This window comes from Chamaea fasciata, unplaced genomic scaffold (assembly GCF_029207755.1).
Source record: "Chamaea fasciata isolate MVZ Bird 193981 ecotype frontalis unplaced genomic scaffold, bChaFas1.0.hap1 SCAF_9, whole genome shotgun sequence".
NCBI lineage: Eukaryota > Metazoa > Chordata > Aves > Passeriformes > Sylviidae > Chamaea > Chamaea fasciata.
The window spans coordinates 34229758-34243032 of NW_027094094.1; the positions used below are offsets into that span (position 1 = coordinate 34229758).

Here is a 13275-nt window from a genome sequence, read left to right on the forward strand (position 1 = left end):
ACAGGCTCCTCTTGTTTTCCAATACATCTGGGTTTGCTCTGCTAGGCATAGATTAACATAACTCAAGAAATACAGAAAAATGGACCATTTCAAGTTTAACATGTACAGAAATAGGGGGTGAAAAGTCTGTACTGGTGGCACTGGGGTACTGGAGCACCAGTTAGAACCTGCCCTCCTCATGGGGGCAAACACAAATTACAGGACTTATCTTGAGCAGGTTGTTGCAAAACACGAGCTTTGCCATGAGCTTTCGCTGGGCTAAGAGCCTTCCAAGTATCTGCAATTATTCATCCAGAGCAAACACCCAAAGGTTCTTTGCCAAAACCAACCACGCAATAATTGGCTAACAATGACATCAGTTTTAATGACACAAACTATTAGTTTGCTGTTCAAAGGTCTATTGTATGTTCACTTCTCAAGGGAAACCAGCTCATTAGGTGCTAAATCATCCATCCAACTACCCCCTTTCACCTTTACTGGCAAGTGAAACGAGCAGAGGAGAATCTGGGCTGCTGTCTGATTCAAAGTGCTCCAGCTGGCTGCATTCCCATCCTTTTGTTACAGGGAACACCGTTCCCTATTACGTACTATCTTTCACACAGAGTAAGAGGTTTTTCCTCTGGCTACTGTTACATTGTTTACAGTCCCTCTATATAAAATGGACCAGAAGTCTTTCCTGAGCAAATACCTTTGTATGAAGTAAAGCAGCAAATGTACGAGAAAAAAAACAGTTATGTTTACCAAATATTAGAGAGAATTAATAACCTCGCCTCTATAATGTTTCCAGCTGCAAAATATGCCAGGGAAAAGCATGTGAAATTAAAGATGATGAGCCATGGAACTGGCTCTTGGTACCAATCCCACCCAGCCTAGGGTCAATATCAGCACAGCACCAGCACCAGCATACCCACCGAGATGACGAATAACAAGAAATTCCAAAGGAATGTCTGTGGTGGGTGGAGGATTTAATTAAAAAGATGAAAGCAACCCCTTTTCGGTATGCACAAAGTTTTATTTGCTGCTGATGGAATTATCTGCCTGCACAAAACCACGTCAACATGTGAGCCCAGTTTGCAAGTAAGAAAACAAACACAAAATAAATAAACAATGTAGAATTTGAAAAGTTGCTCAAAGTATCAAAAACTTTTCATGTGAGATTTTGTACACATTAGTGCTGACTAGTCTGATTTTTCCTTACCATACAAAGCCCTGATAAAACCATGTCTAGCACTCCTGAGCAGGGAGGGGGAATTGCTGTGAAGGCACAGGACAATGCTGGCACACATACACAGGGGAGCAGTTTTCCACCGATACATCTTAGGACAAAAATTGCTATCTGGAGAAGTAAAGTTCTGGAACTGCCTTCCAAAACAAATAGCTGGTGCAAAAAGGGTTCTTGTTAAGGTAGAAGACAAGTGATTTTTAGGAGTGCTTCCTCTGTCACAGAGACCTTGGATAACAAGAACCTTCTTATTTCATCTATGACATAAGATCACAACCCTCCTACAAGTGAAGCCTGTATTGAGTACATTATAAATCACTGCAGCGAGTACAATGCAATGGAGAAGTGAAGCAGAGCACAGAGTTGAGAGATAAACACAGTTCTGTTTACAGTTCATTGCCATAAAGCTTCTGGAAGATCCTCATTGAGTAGGATACCCTGGAGCCCAGGGTTCCACTGAGAGTATGTTTTTTATAACATCACACTATTAAGAGAAATATGGATCACTACACAATATTTGAGAGCACAACAAACAATATACATTAGATAACTTCACAAAATCACTTTATGTTAATACTGAAAAGGGCTTTGGCTTATTGAACAGAAAAACCTTCACCTGTAACACTCACAGCATGTGAGATAAATCAGTATTTGGACATTGACTGGAACAACACATCACAATCAAAGAATACGAAATACAGATAACTTGTAACTGCCGGCAAAGAAAAGAAAAACTGAACTGTTGAACAGAGGATCTCATGCTCCTGGATGTGTTTCTCATCTTAGATCTCATAGTTTCTGAATTTCCTCAGAAGGTCTGATGGAGCGTCGCCTGACCAGCGGAAACGCAAGTGCCAGTAATTCCCCTCTGAAAATCCTGAGGGAAAAAAAACAGAAAAACAACTCAATTATTATAAACACGCGTAAAATGAAATTTTCTGAAATAATACTTGACAGTCTTCCCCAGAAAAAAGCAAGCAGAAAAGTGGTCACTTCCAGTGCTCTTGAGTAGCACTGAGCTCCTGGCACATTGGAACAAGAACTGGAACACCAGCCCTCCGAGCAGAGATCAGCTGGTCAGGGTGCAGAGGAGAAGAGCCCCTAAAGAGCGCTCACAAAGGAAAACTGAACAAAGTGCATTGGCTTCAACCACGTGATGCCACAAATCTGCAAGTACGTGACCTGGGGCCTTTTAATACTAAAGTGTGAACTTCCTTTCACAGCAAAGTGAATCCTAAGAGCAGAATCAGTGTTCCAATCTCTTGTTTGAGCTGAAATAGCCACCTAGGTGGTAGTCCAGAATTCACCCAGGGCAGCAGACAGGAACAGACAATGCCACAGTTTAAAGTGGAACCCCATAGATAAATTTTTGCCGGACCGAAACGAAAACATTATCAACATCCTAACATCAGGAATAAACACTGAAGTGCATATACAGCCTGTCAAATATATTATAATATTAACATTTATAAATGTAAACATATGCCACTGGATATATGAAGGAGGCACTTGACGAGTTTGATGTTTTTCCCATTCAAATATCTGGATATTAAATTAAAACTTAAAAGAAAAAAATAGAGAAAGAAGATGCCTGCAAAGACAATCCACCATTACAAGGAACAAGATGATGTTTTCTTTACTTCAAAATTTTACTGTTCTACAAAGGATACAGTGATGATTTAGTACCAAAAAAAAAAAAAAAAATACATTTTGGTTGAAGCTTTTTTCTTCTTCTTATTCTCCAGTTTCTTGTTTTGCTAGCAAACAAAGCAGGACATTTGGGATAGGGAAGGAGGAGCTTCTGAAAACTTCAAAATGAAATAAATAATCAAAAGCAGAAAACCCAACCCAAAATCCCAACCCAAAACCACATTTAAAAAGCTACAAGTTAAAGACACTGTTCTGGAGCAGGCTTCCTCATGACTGAAAGGCCCCATTTCAGGTCAGCCCCTGGATACTGCCATTTCCTGTAACGCCTGTTTTCACTTACTTGGGGAGTCCGGATTCTTTGAAGACTGTGGTTTCACATCAGGAATTGCAACATCTTCTTGCTCCCTGCTCCCTTCCAACAATCCACCTCCATTGTTTCCCGTCTCTTGGGTCCACATCTCCTTAGTTATGCTGTTGGTATTCCCAAAGTCAGGAGCTTCCAGCATTTGGTCCTTCTTACTTTGGACAGCCCAGTGCATTGACTGAAGGAATGCAAACGTAAAAAAGAACTAAGCCCTATGCTTTAATGGGGTTTATTTACTTTTTCTTTCTTACATTGCTGTAACAAATGGTTGAACAAAGGACAGTGAGAGCCTGCAGATCAATAGGATAGGGGCAAGCATGGTTACAAGTCACAAACAGCATTGGAGAGGACACTTTATGGCAGGTGGGGTTGAAGAACAAAATGTACAAGTAGATCAGAATTTCAAGGGCCTTTTGTCCAGTTTCTTCTCTCATGAATTCAGACATTTTTTAAGAGGGCTTGAGTGGCTTCAGAAATGTTCATTTTCAAAGCTGTCTTTGACTTCAAAGTGCCCTTTGAAGGCAAAGCAATTTGAAAAGATTTAATGCTAAAGTCTGTGGAACAACATCTGTTTGGAACTGAAGTTAGTTTAATTGGATACTTCCAGCAAACATTCAAGCTCAGCCATAATGCTGCAGTTGAAGTGTCTCAAACTTCTCTCGTAAGTAGAACTGAGATGGGCAGAATTGACCCAGGAAATTTTTTTTATTCACCTGCCTTAAAATATGATCATGTAGCCCTGTAACTGCCATTCACTCTAATAAGGCAGGAAAAAAAAATCCAGTATTATGGATTTGAACTCTACTAGGGACACGCTACCAAATCTTCTCAACAGCAAAATCAGGAGGGGAATCACCCAATAAACTCCTGCCTCTGTCCCAGGTCACCCCACCAGCCCAGCAGGGCCCCTCCAAAGCTCTGTGGGAAGCCCAGGGTTCCAAAGAAGCATCTTCTGGATTTCCTCAATGAGACCTCTATTTAATCAGACAGCATGAAAACCTCTCTGATAAGCAAAATACCAAGAGGAGAATATATTATAAAAAGGTCCCAGCTTTACCTTAACTTTGAAAAGAAATCAGTTTCCTACAAAGACAAAGTGAGCTGAAGCATTTGAAAACAGCCCTTAAGTTACTTAAGCTTCCTATAAAAGCAGCAACTCGATAAATTCACTCTAAAACTAGTGGCCTAATGCCCTTCTGTGAATGGGCTGCTGAAGCCGCCCAGTTCTTCCAGAATTTCCTTAGCATCCACGGCGCAGGAATGTGTCTGCACTATTGCCATCCCCAGAGCCCGGCCCTGCAGCACAACTCCTCACTGTAACTCAGCCCTCACTGTGTGCAGCTTTCTGTCTGGGCCAGCCCCACCTCCCGCCCTCCTGAGCCCCACGGACCGTTCTCATGGAGCTGCTCAGCGCTTCCCACTGCTGGAACGGGACGGCGACTCTGCTCCGGCGCCAGAAATCGTAACGCGCGCGGCTCTCCGCGTGGGTCAGGGTCTCCTTGGCTCGCTGCAGCTTCTGGAAAGTCTCCACTAGGACACAGACCAAAAGGACACCGAAGACAACATTTGTTGGCAAAGAAATGAGCTCAGAGGCAAAAGGGGACCTGCCAGCCACGGCTCAGAGCAAAGCAGAGAAGGCAGAAGGAGAAGCAAGTGGCCAAGGGATGTGGTTCTGGTTCCAGCTTGCACAGTTCTGGCTTTAGGATCACGGCACCTTTGCCTCGCAAATCAGGACTGAAATGTTCCTTTGTCTACCAGCTCCAAAAGCTCCTAAGTTTAAGTTGAAAGAAACTTACAGAGTACAGCCCCTGCAGACCATCTCGAAAAGGGAAATTTGAGCAACGCTGCTTAGAAGGAGCACAGTGAGATCTGTAGCAGCACAGGAGTCAGAGCAGAGCACAGCAACAGGAGCCATGAGCAGGGAGAAAAAAAGATGAGCAGGAACTGACAAACAAGATTAATAATCTAAATATAGTTCAGATTAATTAACTTGTGCATTTTATTAGGTGTATTTTCTACATATGCTAAAATGCATGAATGAGAGCTCTCATTTTTCCCTACAGGGTAATTTTTCATGGAATGGTTACTAAGGATGCAGCTGCATGTTACTGTTTGTGGAAGGGTTATAAAGATTTAGACTATCGATGACTCACCTATGTCACAGTGATCTATTATTATTACTATTATTCATTTATTCCAGTTTACAAATTAGAGAGAGTTCTTTTGAAATACACTGCACCCAAACACTAATCAAAATCGGTAACTATAAATCAAACAAGAGACAACAGGTTGAGGGAACAATTGTACTAGGTTTTCTTATTCTGGTGTTACTAGTTTTCAACAAATAAAAGTCTACTTTCATCACTCTTTATTAAGTTTTAAGCTGATGAAATAAAAACCATAAAGTAAACCCTCACTGGTACTGTAAGTAGGTATTTAAAGTAAATAAGGCATGTTCAGGTAAAGAGAGAATATAACATTTCTTCATAACAAGCAAAGCTGCTCTGATATTTGGCACTTGGCCGCTCTTCTTTGTAGCTCAGCCTCGGTGAGGCCTGCCCAGGGCTCTCTGTGGTTACGAGTGGGTAAAGATTGGCTCCAAATAACACAGGCACTGCTCAGCCCTCCCAGCTCTGCAGAGCTGCCCCCTCTCATCCACGCAAACCTCAGCTGCTGTTCTGCAAACAGAGGCTCCTCGTGGGGCTGCCTTCTCCTCACTGCCAGTCATTACATTCCATTAAAAGAAACTACAGCACATTTTGTGTGTTCCTCACAGGCTTGTCCCTGGCAGTAAATTAACGGATTGACACAAGTGTGGCACTTGAAGGCCACGGAGCGTGGAAGGGCACCAACTCCATAGGTCTAGGAAGGGACACGCTTCAGAAATAAATTCTCTATTAAAATATGATCTACTGTAGAAAGAAAAAAAAAAAAAATTCAAGGTCCTAGAAATCAAAAAAGTCCAACAAGCTTCTTCCTGCTCTATCACAGAGTAGCGTGCAAGTCTTACAAAGAGTATCACAAGCTTGCAATTTAAGTAGAACGTGCTCAATGCACACGATGATTAAAATATATTGAGGCAAAATAAAGTTTTAAGGCTGAATTTAGTATCTTGGCCATGCTAAGAGAAGAAAAAATAGATTGTTTTTACACAGGAAAGAATACATACCTGCTTTGGGGTTTCCAGGATGCTTGTCAGGATGACATTCAAGGGCTTTAATCTTATATTCAGCAAGAATCTGTTCAACCTAAACAAAATACTGAGACAAAGTGAGCAAACACAGAAAAGATTTGCAAATCTCATTTTCATGCACTCAGTCTTGGTTTTGTGAAGCTCAGTCATCCAATACAGCCCTAGAAAAATGTGCAAAGACATTTGACTGCAGAGGCAAAACGCATCACTTCAGTTGCTCTTTACTTTGTTTAATCAACTCCAACTTTCTCCTAGCAGGAACCAAAGGCTCTCTGTATTGCTGACGATCAGTTTGTGGGTTTAGGTGGCTTTCTCCATATCCTCTTCCTAGGAAATTCAGCCAGCACCCCATGAGGTTTCCATCTTGGATACCCCAAGATAACTTGTTTGAAAACCAGTAGTTCAAGTTCTTTCTTCAAGTTAATTTCCCATGCAAAAAGGTTGGCTTGGAGTAGAACAGATTTATAACCATCATGAGAATATTGGCAGGTATTAGTTTATCAGTTAATTGCAAATTCCCACACAGTTTGTTATGCCATAAAGTATTACAACCACTGAAAAAACTAAGACATGCTAACAGTTAAAATACCACAGGAAGCCACTGGAGTGGGCATCAGCTTAGATTTTCAAATGTTTAGTGCTTTTCCAAGTATCTTGCTGGTTCTTATAATTCAAAAGCCACAACTTCTTTATATCGTTCCAGTTCAGCTTAAGCTCTCAGAATTTGCCCCAAGGTATTAAATAAATACCACTCTTTCTCATATTACAAAGGCTGTTTATACAAATTCCTCATTTGCCAAACCATGACAGCCGCATAAAATTTAAATTATTTACTTCAAAATTAGGTCTCACAATATTTTTTATTTAGAATAAAATTACAATTCGCTCAACTAGCTGGACAAATCTTGTTGGCACATTCTGGGAAAAAATGTGGCCTACAGTAGTATCTTAAGAATTGTACACTTTCCACTCTGCTCAGTAGCTCCTTCCAAGGGGGACAGATGTAATGTGGTGTATCTTCAGTCAGAAAGACACTTTAAAACACACACAGCCTACAGAGAACTTGGTGAGACTGGTTACTGTATAGCCAGCTACCATCTCAAAAACTTAGTTACTCAAAGGGGAACTTGAAAGTTAAAATGTGTCCAGAGGGTTAAAATGTAGCAGAAGAGTAGCATGGAAGTCTTCAGCTCAAAAAAATCAGTAGAAAGAAAAGTTTATAGGAAATTTATACAACATGCATGAAATGAATACAAAATATATAGTGAGGTGTTTTACCAAGAAATACCCACTCTAGATGAATAGCATTGTTCTTGAAGAAGGATGGAGATTAAATCTCCCTTCTTCCTGTCACATCTAAAGATGAAGTAGGTGTCTGTGAGCTCAATTCTACCAGAAGTCAAGAACGAACTTGGTTTGTGTTTACTTGAATACAACAAAAAAAATTTGTAGAAACTGAGAGAATTTCTGCTTAAGTTTACCCAGGTCCAACCAAGACCAGGATATTCAGCAGCTTAGATGATGGTTCTGCAGCTGGGACTGTGCAATGTGTACCCACAACAGCCTGTGCCAAATGCTTGACTCCTGTACCAAGTAGTGAGACCGAAAAATCCCTGTAATGCCCTTAAAAATATTTCTGTGAGAGCCCAGAAGAGCTGTGCAGGGCCCTGAGGGGAGGCCACCCTGGGGCTCAGTCAGCCTGGCATCTCCCAAGTTCTTTCTCCCGTGTCAAAACCAGTGCAGCAACATCTGCTGCTTCTCCCAACAAACGGCAGATGACAGCTTGTTTTGCAGAATCCATTAGCATCTTTTCCAGCTTTTTAATTCCATTTCCAAGCAATTCGAAAAATCATTCTCACATGTAGTTGAACTGTCCATTAATTGCTAAACCCTGAAGGAATTGGTGGGAAGTAGGAATTGAGAAACCCCATCTGAGTACCAAGGCTGCGTGGAGCCCTCTGCCGGGATCACTGCCGGGAGCGTCCTCGGGAAAAGCTGCACAATTGCCTCTCTGACACACCGAAGATGTTTATTCCTGATCCTTCACCTCACCGCCAGGACAGGTGCGAGCATCTGACTAAATTTACTGAGCAAAAGACAGCTTTTATCTCCACTGAATATATCCCTCATCACAGCAGGGTAATCAAAACTCCTTTTCCAAATCAGAAACACAATTCCAGTTAATATAACAGCTACATTAAAAAAAAAATATATATATATATATAGCATACTAGACTAGCAAAACAAAAGTTGTATGGACACCTTTGACACAATGCACACTTTATGTAGCTGCAAATCACTCAAAAATAGCTTAGCTAAATCTCATCGTAAAGCATGTATCTGCTACTAAAACAATTTAGTAGAACTAGTATTTAAATGTAATTTAAAACAGCGTTTAAAAAACATTAATATGGGTAAAGATATTGTTTGTGTTTTCATCTGAACTGTTGAATACATTTTTTAAAATATTATAATATGTATAAAGCCCGAGAAACTCAGCAGCAATACCAAGTTCCCTAAAGCTATGAAATTTCATTGTATTACTTGTACATAAACAGCTCCTTTTCGGTTTTCAAAACCAATAATATATATTTCGAGCTATTATTTGGATGCTGTCAAACACATGCAGCTGGCTCTCTCCATAATCCAGTCCTGTTCTACACGGCATTTTCATCCCAAGCCTTACTCCAGGCTCCTGCTGTCGGAGAAAACACAGCAGAGAAAACCGAGCTTTCCAAGGGACATCCTACAAGTGGCAAGAAAGAAGGTGCACAAGGCACGTCAAACATTCCTGCCCGCAGAGACACGGCTGCGAATTCCCTGCAGACACACGAGCACGGTCGAACTGTGAATAAGCTGGCGAGGAGGGAGAGGCTCTTACCGTCGACAGCTCATCGCATCCCAGCAAGTTGTAGTAATCCTCCAGGTCCTCCGGGCTGCACTTCAGGATGGCATCCATCGGCACTGCTCCAAGGGGCTTTTTCCAGGCGGCACGGAGGCTGGAACGCAGCGCCAGGCAGAGCTCAGGCGGGAGTCCGAAGCAGCCCAGGGCAAGAGGCGGCTCCCAGCGCGGAGGGAGCTCGGCGCGGCGCTTTGGCAGGCGGCGGCTGACCCGCCCGGAGCCGGCAGTTCCCGCTGCCATTGGCCCGCGCGGCGCCGCTCCCGGCACGGCTCCCTGGGATTTGTAGTTGCCACGGTCACTCCGACCCGAAACAGCGGCTCCGCGCAGACAGCAGAGCTCCGCACGCCCAAACGCGGCAGAGCTTCCCCTCCTGCCGTCACCTGTGCGGCCGCTGCGAACCAGGCACGCACCGACGGGCTGCCCTGGGCCTGAGCCGTTTTCCCTTGGATTTTTATTTGCAACTTTTGCCACCAGCTTTGAGCAGATGATTAGATGGGTAGTTAGAGAAAAGAGTAAGGATTACTTCCAAAGTGACAATTACAGGGTGCAAGCTCTGGAGAACAGAGCAGCAGCCTTGCCAAAGTCTGTCAGAGGTCTGCCAGTCAGCTCAACAGAAAGAAGGCAACCTTCACTCCCTGAAGGCTTCCTTGGGTACAGACAGTGCTCCTCGAAAGCAGACAGCAACTGCACATCAGCCACTGCCCAACACATTCAAACTACCCCAGGACATGAAACGCTCACTGTCTACCATCAAATTAAACATTCTTTCTCATGCTAAATTACTTTCAGACTGCGTATTGAAGGTCTGTACTGTGTGCAAAACACGTTCCTTGTGAAATCCACCTCACAATGAGGCGAAATACCTTAACTTTAAATTATGATCAATGACCAAGGCCTCAGCCCCACAGAGACTCTGGACACGTCTGGCATCACCCACCATCTGTTGATTTCAAAAGATTACTCCCTAAGCGTAACATAACCACAGGCTGAAGTCTTTCCCCTGGAGCCTCAGGAGTTCTGGTTTTACATTTCCCACCCCTGCAAGAGCTCTGCAACTCAAGATGTTTCATGTCATTAAATCCTGATGTTCCATTAACACTTACAAACAGATGCTGTGAGTAGTTATACAGCTCTAGATGCAGTGGCCCGCTAGGAGAACAGATCCCCAGGATGTGACCAAGGCTGGAACAGGCCACGTGTGAATCAGTGAAGGACCCAGTGGCCATTCAGAGCCATTTATGAATAAACAAACAAACAAACAAATAATTTTTACCTCCACACGTGCTCTAATATCTACATTAATAATGTTCTGCAATGACAATTAATATGAATCTTCCATCATTTTCTCTTCAGGGTTGCATTGTCTGAAATTTTCTACTTTTACTGCATATTTAGATAGCCTACTAAGATTATAAAATATACAAAGTAACTAAAAGCAACAATATTAAAAGAAAAAACCATAATCCTTGGTGAAGCCATTTAAATCTGATCGAAAACCCCGCCAACATATTTCTCAGAGTAAATAAAATTACAAGAATTTTTTTTTTCAATGTCCCTACAAGTGCAAGAACTAGCAATTACAATTCTCTCCGTCTCCACCATTCATAACTTAATAACCAGGAAAGTATGGGCAAGAAAGGAAAGTCTTTTAATAACAGAACATGTAAATATTTAAATAGGTTGTACTCTGTGGGAGGACAACAAACAAACAGCTGTCCCTCCTCCCAGCAGCATTCCTGACGTCCCTTTCTTTTCCAAGTATTCCTTGCTTATTTGCGTAAGGTGAAAGGGAAGCTCTGGAACCCTTTTCCCCTCCAGCTTTCAGTGGCTGTTCCTGTGCTGCCAGGCAGCTGCAGCTCCCAGGGCTGTGCTCCTTTTACTGCTCCTATTGACTTCTGAAGGGCAAAAAGGAGAGCAAGAGCAGCCACATGTATTACACAAAAAAAAATTACAAAAGTTAGCCCCAGGACACAAAGTTCATTTAAAAGGGAATTGCGGCACAGGAGACAGCACAGACTACTGCCTGCACATGCCGTGGTTAGTGTTGCTCAGGATGTACAAACTGCTCTGAAGTGAGGAAATCTCGTATTTGTTCTCTGTACCCAGCCACTAACAGAAGGTGTCTCTCAGTCCTAACACACACTGACAATTCTGTTTGTTCATAGAGGCCAGAGCAAATCTAATTTCTGCCTCAGCGTAACAGGACATTTACCCACAACTTGTAAAAGCTGTAAATAGCCCTTTAAATAAAACCTTAAGGTCCCCTTTATACGCTGACAAAAGCACCTTGCATGTGCTTTTTAAGAAATACGAATCTGGCCTCAGCCTCTAGAGGCAGGAAGGAAAAAGAACACTCGCATACAAAGTTGCACAGAAAAAAACCAAAAACTTTCTGATCTGGTTACTCTGCAGCTTGTTTTGAGAAGCAGGTAGTGTGAAAAACAGTACGGATGTATTTTTCAGGGTTGTTAATACCTGAAAGAACCAGGAAAAAAAAAAAAAACAACCAAACAAACCTTGCTCCCCCTACAAAGACGACCTATAAAGTTGATTACCCAAAAAGTAATCCCTTTTGAAGCCGTATGTACTAAAAAATTTAACCCCAAGGTTTTTTAAAAGCTGTAGCCTCTCAAGGCCTGCAAGGAGGAAATCCTACCTGCCTAACCTGGCTCCTGCCACTGAATTTAGGAATTCCATTGCGTTAAATCCACTAATACTATTCTGCAAAGAGCTCATTACGTTGAACAGCAACAACAAACCAATATTTAAATTTCTATCCACGAAGTTTGGAGAGGAAAAAAATTGTTTGCTGGTGGCACTCCTGGGAAAAAGGCCGAGTTCTATCCAGTCCAAAACTCCCAGCTGGAAAGAAACCACGCCAGGGAAAAAGTCCACGCGTGGCACCCCCTGTTGGCTCTGCAGGGATGGTCCCGTGAGACACTCAGGATTGCTCCTACACTCCACATACCGAGAGATCACCGGGAAACCAGGGAGACAACCGCGCACAGCCTGCAGAGCACGGGAAACACACTGTGCTTGGGGCCGTCATTGGAACAAACCGCAGCTCTCGCCGCTTACCATCAGGTCTCTCCTGCAGCACGCAGGCTCCATTCCTAGAGCAGCAGCGGTTTAGACTGGCGCTGACCCTCAGGCTATCGGACAGACAGTGCCCCTTGCCGGGAGCTCAGGTACCACGATGCAGAATCCCGGGTGGGGCGAATGTGTTATCCCGGAGGATAAGGGGCGATGCCTCACAGCATCCCTGCCAAGAGCCCGCGGGGCCGGCGCGCTCCCTGAGCGGGCAGACAGCGGCCGTGCCCTGTGACCAGCCTGGCCCGGGTTCCGTGCGCTCGGAGAGGCCGCCCCGAGCCCCGCGGGCCGGCTCCGCGGCTGGGAACGGGCTCCGGTGCCGCCCAGCCCGGCACAGGGCTCTGCGGCGGGGAGCTCGCTCCCGGCCAGGGGCGCTGTCTGCCCGATGCCCGGACCCAGAGCGAGCCCCGAGGGCTTCTCAAGCGGCTGGTGAGGAGCGAACAGCGGAGCCGCCATCTGCCGGGAGCCGCCGACCGGGGAGTGCGGAGGAACCGCGCGCGGTCCGTGCTCGGCAGCGGGCGGGCTGCGAGCGGCACACGGCCGGGCCGGGAAGGGCGGGCTCGGCGGCGGCCGGGCCGGGAAAGGCGGGCTCGGCGGCGGCCGGGCCGGGAAGGGCGGGCTCGGCGGCGGCCGGGCCGCTCGCGTCCCCCGGCGCTCCCTCAGGCTCCCGGCGCCGCCATGGCGGGGCCGGCCGAGGGCGGGGCCGCCGGGCGGCACGAGCGCCGCGTGACGCGCGCGGCGCCCGCGGTCACGTGCCCCGGTTTGTTGTTGCCCGGTCACGTGCGGCGGTCACGTGCGGCGGCGCTGCCCGCGGCGGGCGGGGGGGGAGGGGGGGCCGGGCGCGAGGGGGGGCG

The 13275-nt window shown here is 44.9% G+C and overlaps 1 protein-coding gene across 3 annotated transcripts; it reads right to left on the reverse strand.

Moving 5' to 3' along the window:
- Positions 1-991: 991 nt before the first annotated feature.
- On the reverse strand, positions 992-12470 carry DNAJC12 (DnaJ heat shock protein family (Hsp40) member C12). 3 transcript variants are annotated; one of them, XM_066191827.1, is made up of 6 exons: positions 12410-12470; positions 9311-9428; positions 6406-6484; positions 4627-4766; positions 3213-3414; positions 992-2099 (listed from the first exon to the last, which is right to left on the reverse strand). In XM_066191827.1, the coding sequence occupies exons 2-6, from the start codon at positions 9386-9388 to the stop codon at positions 2005-2007; spliced, it is 594 nt and encodes a 197-aa protein (XP_066047924.1). In that variant the 5' UTR covers positions 9389-9428; positions 12410-12470; the 3' UTR covers positions 992-2004. The 3 variants fall into 3 exon arrangements, with proteins under 3 accessions (XP_066047924.1, XP_066047926.1, XP_066047923.1); XM_066191829.1 differs by having other exon boundaries at positions 992-2295; positions 9311-12468; XM_066191826.1 differs by having other exon boundaries at positions 9311-12465.
- Between the last annotated feature and the right edge of the window lie 805 nt (positions 12471-13275).